Source organism: Pinus tabuliformis, chromosome 4_2 (assembly GCF_031772625.1).
Source record: "Pinus tabuliformis cultivar Carrire ecotype Pingquan chromosome 4_2, CPIR1, whole genome shotgun sequence".
Classification (NCBI taxonomy): domain Eukaryota; kingdom Viridiplantae; phylum Streptophyta; class Pinopsida; order Pinales; family Pinaceae; genus Pinus; species Pinus tabuliformis.
Window position 1 is genome coordinate 1,164,471,704 of NC_142304.1, and position 5,404 is coordinate 1,164,477,107.

The window sequence follows — 5,404 nt, forward strand, 5'->3', positions numbered from 1 at the left end:
GAATTAAGTCCTCTCCCAACTGTTCTGGTACAAAGCTCAACAGAATAGAAACAGCAGCCCACAGAATGTACAGGCTTGAGATTTCCCTTGGCTTCTTGAATGCCGGCAATACCAGCAAGATCTGAAGCCTGAAAGAGACGATAACCAACAGAGACCTGAACTGCGTGCTCCTCACTTTGAGCATGAATCCACAAAATTCCTTCATCCTTCTTATTCCTCCTAACATTCTCTCGAAACTTGTTCTCCTGACCTGCTCTCTGCAAACTCCCCATTTCACCTTACGCCGCATTGACTGCTCTGCGGGCGCGTCTCCTCTTATTAACTCCTCAGTGGCGAGAGTCATTAAATTCCCTGATGGCATGTGGCTCCTCACTGCCATTCATGCTAACACCCGCATCCGGGGAAGCAGCATCTCCTTGGATCAAGCTTTCACATTCCTGGATCTGGTGATTGTTTGGAATGATGTTCGTGTTTCCGAATAGGAGGGTTTGTTCATTCTCTACCCCAATGTTGGCCAAAAGGTCAGCTATCTTGTTGCCCTCTCTTTTTGTGTGATTGAAGGAGATTGCTCTATTATTGCGCAGATCTTGTTCAATAGCATTCAGCCTCGCTTCTAGCCTCCAACTAGATGCTACCTTCCTAGCTTGAGAGCCGTTCTGTATGCGAGTGGCCATGTTTATAAGGATCTGGGAGTCGCCTTCTACAATCAAGGGTTGAAGATTGAGGTTCCTGGCTTGCAGGAGACCTTGCCAAAGTCCCTCTAGCTCTGCTGAGTTGTTGGTATCCCACCCCATATTTCCAAAGTATATCTGCAGAGGAGTGCCTTCATGGTTCCTCAATATTCCACCAAATCCAGCTGCTCCAGGATTGCCTTTGGAAGCCCCATCAAAGTTGAGTTTGTATGAGTTTTTAGGAGGGGCGTTCCAGCGGCTGTTGTCCTTGAAGTTGCTATTAGAAGGGCCATTCTTGGAAACTTCTTGAGGTAGATGCAGATGCCAGTTGTCAAGAATGCTTTTTTCATTGTCTGTAGATGGGAGATCCTCCTTTGTCCACGATCGAAGCAACATCGTTTCTTTGAGATTCCCATGTAGCCTGTTCCAAATTTCTTCAATAGGAGAGCGTTTGTTTTTAAATATACGTTTGTTTCTTTCCTTCCAAACGTTCCATAGGACGGTCCCCGGGATGATGTTCCATAGATAGTTGAGGATCTCGCTTTTGTAGGGGTTCTTTGGCCATTGTCTTATGGAATTGATGATGTCGTTTTCCCCTCTACATCTTTTTTGGCATCTGAAGCTCACCTTTTCCCATAGCTGATTGGCTAGAGGACAAGTATCCAGGAGATGTTGAAGAGTTTCTTCGCTTTGAAAGCAGTTGTGACAAATAGAGGGACCATGAAAGTTTCGTCTTCTTAGTTTATCCCATGTGAGAATTCTTTTATGTCCTACCAGCCAGAGAAAGTAGGAGATTTTGGGCCATGATCCGAGACCCCATATTTTGCTCCATAATGGGTCTGGAGGAGTGGGGAAGTTGCATATCACCTTGTAGGCTTCGGAAGTGGTGTAGGTCCCTTTGGGTTGGTATCCCCATCTGAGGATGTCATCGCCGTCATCCTGCCTTATGCTTCTTTTCCTTAGCTCTATCACCAGCTCTTCTGCCTCCCTAATATTTGTATTGTTGAGTATTTGGTTACTCTGTCTCCATTTTCTAAATCCATGCTCCATCTCCTGCGTCCAAAATTGTTGGACTTTTTCCTGCTGCTGCTCCTGCCTGTCTGGTATCAGAGATGGGTGAAGAAAACTAGTAAGCTTGGGCATTTGGTTCCAGGCATCTGTCCAGAATCTTGCTGTGCGACCATTCCTGATTTCCCAGAAGCTGTGCTGTTGAATTAGCTGATAGTGTTGTTTGGCCGCATTCCAGATTGGCGACCCCTTTTCGGTAGGAATAAATCTGATTAGCTCTTCTTGAGGTCTGTTGTTGGCATATTTGGCTGTCCAGATTTTTACCCAGGGCTTTTCTGGATTGGTGATCCATTGCCACCAGATCTTAGCGTTCATAATGGAATTGCTATACTCTGGGTCCCTCAGCCCAATGCCTCCCTTGTCTTTGGGCATGCATACAGTAGTCCATTTAACCAGAGCCCACTTGCGATTAGTTGCCGAGCTGCCCCATAGAAAATCACGCTGTAGGTTCCTAATTCTTTTTAGGACCCACTTTGGCGCAGCAAGGATAGAGAAGAGGTACAGAGGCATGGCCTGAAGGACAGACTTGATGAGCACCACACGACTGGCTAAGTTTAGAGATCTATAAGTCCAGAGGTTGAGACGGGAGTCAAGCTTCTCTAGGAGGGAGCGCCAAGCAGGCTGCTTTATGGCAAATGCTGAGAGGGGAGCTCCGAGATATTTGGAGGAGAGGGTGGTAGAAGGGAAGCCCAGAATGCGAGTGACAGCAGATTTGACAGAAGGAGATGTGTGAAAGAAGAAAATCTGCGATTTGGAGCAGTTGACATGGGTACCAGAGGCTTCAGAGAAATCATGGAGAAGGGTTTTTAGGCGAGAAGCTTCCTGTACAGAGGGGTAGCCAAATAGCATGGTGTCATCAACGAACTGCTGATGAGAGGTGGCAGTAGTGTTGTGAACCGAAATGCCTTTAAGCTGATGAGACTGGAGGGCGTGTTTAATGTGTCGACCAAGACCTTCAGCCATAAGAACAAAGAGGAAGGGGGACAGGGGATCCCCTTGCCTGATACCTCGAGAGGGTTTGAAGGGGCGGGAGGGGATACCGTTCACAAGGATGGAAAAGTGAGTAGATGTGATTAGGCTCATAATCCATCGGATCCACATGGAGCAAAAACCAAAAGCTTTTAACATATGATGTATGTAATTCCAACTGAGTTTATCGAATGCTTTGGAGAGATCCAATTTGAGTATCATACCTGCTTGCTTTGAGTGCTTGAGGGAGTGTATGATCTCGTGCGTGAGGAGAATGCCATCCATTATTTGTCGACCTTCCACGTACCCTGACTGTTCCGGAGAGATGAGCAGCGGTAGGAGGGGTTTTAGCCTGTTAGCAATAACTTTAGATATGACTTTGTAAATGACATTACATAATGCAATTGGCCTGAATTTGTCAGGGGTGATGGAATCCTCCTCTTTGGGGATGAGAGTGATGAAGGTGGAGTTGAGGGAGGGAAGAAGCCAGCGCAGGGCCCTAGATTCTTCTACAATCTGCCAAACTTCCAGCTTTATCATATCCCAAAAAGTGTGAAAGAACGTGGTAGTGAATCCATCTGGGCCAGGGGCCTTTCCTTCTTTAAGCTGGGACATTGCCTCATCCACTTCCTGGGGGAGAATAGGGTGCATGAGAAGCTCATTGTGTTCCTCCGTGATGAGCTTTGGCACATTGCTGATTATTTTACCAATAGCCTGTTGCCGATCTTCTATTTGTTCATGGTGGACATGTTGGAAGTGATTGAGGAGTACCTCTTCGATTTCCTCATGCTTCTCTACTTTTGCCCCTTCTTGATTCTGGATAAAAGGTATATTATTATGCATCCTTCTTTGCATCATGGTTCTGTGGAAGAATTTGGTGTTGCGTTCCCCCTCCTTCAGCCATCTGACTCTTGACTTTTGCCTCCAATAGATTTCCTCCTGCTTTCTCCTTTCCTCGAGCTGGTTATGGATAAGCCGTTCCTGTTCCAGGGTTGCCTCCGTATGCCCTTCCGTGATGATCTTTTGTTGGAGATCCACTAGATTCTGATTTAACTCTTGCTGCGCCTTGAAGATATTCCCAAAGGTCTCCCTATTCCATCTTTTTAGGTGATTTTTAAGAAATCTTAGCTTCTGTTGGAACTGATACATTTTTGCTCCTTCTGGAGGGACGAAAGATGCCCAAGTGGTCTTGACAAAGTCCTTGAATGTAGGATGCGAAAGCCAAAACCCTTCAAAGCGGAAGGGTCTTTTAGTCAGGTTACCTGGTCTTTGCCATTGTAGAGCGATCGGCCAGTGATCCGACCCTGTGTGAGCAAGTATTGCAGCTGAGATATCTCCTCCTAAATGGACCGCATTGTCTGAGATGAGGAAGCGATCCAATTTGGAGGCAATTTGATGTTTGCCAGCTCTGCGATTGCTCCAAGTGAAGGTACCATTACAGAACGGCATATCTATGAGAGACGCAGTTTGGATGAATTCCTTGAAGCGATTGGCTTCTGGTTCCATTCTGATTCTCCCTCCTATCTTCTCCTCGATTTTAGTAATCATGTTGAAGTCTCCTGCAACAATCCATAGTGGGTGCCTTCTGTTATTGCTCAGAGCTTCTATAGTGTCAAGGAGCGCTATTTTACTACCTGTGTCTTGCGGGAAATATACATTTGATAAGTTGCCATGAATGTTGGTACCCAATATGTGAAAGGCCGCCTGTATGAGATGATGAGAGGCATGAAAATCTGTGAGGGTTACCGCTTGGGTATTCCATGCTATAGCAAGCCCTCCTGATGCTCCCGAGGCGTCTACTGCAACCGAGCGACAGCCTGGCCATGCTTTTGAGAGAATGCTGCCTAGCGTAGAGCTATTACACTTTGTTTCCTGGAGAAAGCACATTTGCGGCTTTTCCATTTTAATCATGTTTTTTAACATCCTGAGCTTTCTGGGGCTGTTTAGCCCTCTTAAGTTCCATGATACTAGCTTCATGATTCAACTATTGATAGAGGGCTTGTAGTACTTCGTCAACTTAGCATACCTGCCTGAATCTACCAGGATTTTCCCAATCTCGATCGTTCTCTGGAGATCTGTTTTCCTTCCTCTCTTTTTTGTATCCTTTGGGCGTAGGCTGCCATCCCATTGGCTTCCTGGTTGTATCCCTAGTTGGTGCTGATGATAGGCTCTCGAGATGACCACTTCGAGCTTATTGAGTTGACTCTCTGGAATTGTATCGTATGCTTTCTTCTTGCAGGCTAGTTCTAATTCCAGAATATCTAGGCCATTTAGATCTATGCTTTCTGGCTCTTCTTCCATTTGTTGCACTTGATTGCTTTCTTCAATGTTGATCTCTGAGTTCTGGGGGAGGTCTGCCTTTCCGTCGACTTCCATTTCCTTGAGAATCTCTGCTGTTTCTTTCTGACTTCTACTGAGGATAGAAGGGATGATGATGGGGGGATGAGATTTGGAAGGGGGATTGGAGGGAGGGGGATGGGATGAGGAAGATGGGTGAGCAGGGTTGGCCTCAGAGTTCAGTGGATGCTCTTCAGAGGTCTGACCAAGAATATCGAAGCTGTTCTTAGTTACTGGGCCATGGGATTTGTTGGGCTGGGGTTTGATCCCATTTTGGGGCTTTTTGTGAGAGCGCTTCCGGCTTGGGACTTTGGTGAAGCCTTCCTGGGTTAGGGTTTCAGAAGGGTCAGGGGTATTGG

At 46.4% G+C, this 5,404-nt stretch overlaps 1 protein-coding gene across 1 annotated transcript; it reads right to left on the reverse strand.

Moving 5' to 3' along the window:
• Window positions 1-326: 326 nt before the first annotated feature.
• LOC149173804 (uncharacterized) lies at window positions 327-4,610 on the reverse strand. The gene is made up of 2 exons (XM_089426830.1): window positions 3,705-4,610; window positions 327-3,524 (listed from the first exon to the last, which is right to left on the reverse strand). The coding sequence occupies exons 1-2, from the start codon at window positions 4,608-4,610 to the stop codon at window positions 327-329; spliced, it is 4,104 nt and encodes a 1,367-aa protein (XP_089282956.1).
• Window positions 4,611-5,404: the final 794 nt, after the last annotated feature.

Coding starts and splice junctions, on each gene's coding strand:
- LOC149173804 (XM_089426830.1), bottom strand. CDS start 4,610: ATGGAAAAGCCGCAAATGTGCTTTCTCCAGGAAACAAAGTGTAATAGC. Junction 3,525..3,704: donor TCACGGAAGGGCATACGGAG/GCAACCCTGGAA, acceptor CCTTTTATCCAG/AATCAAGAAGGGGCAAAAGT.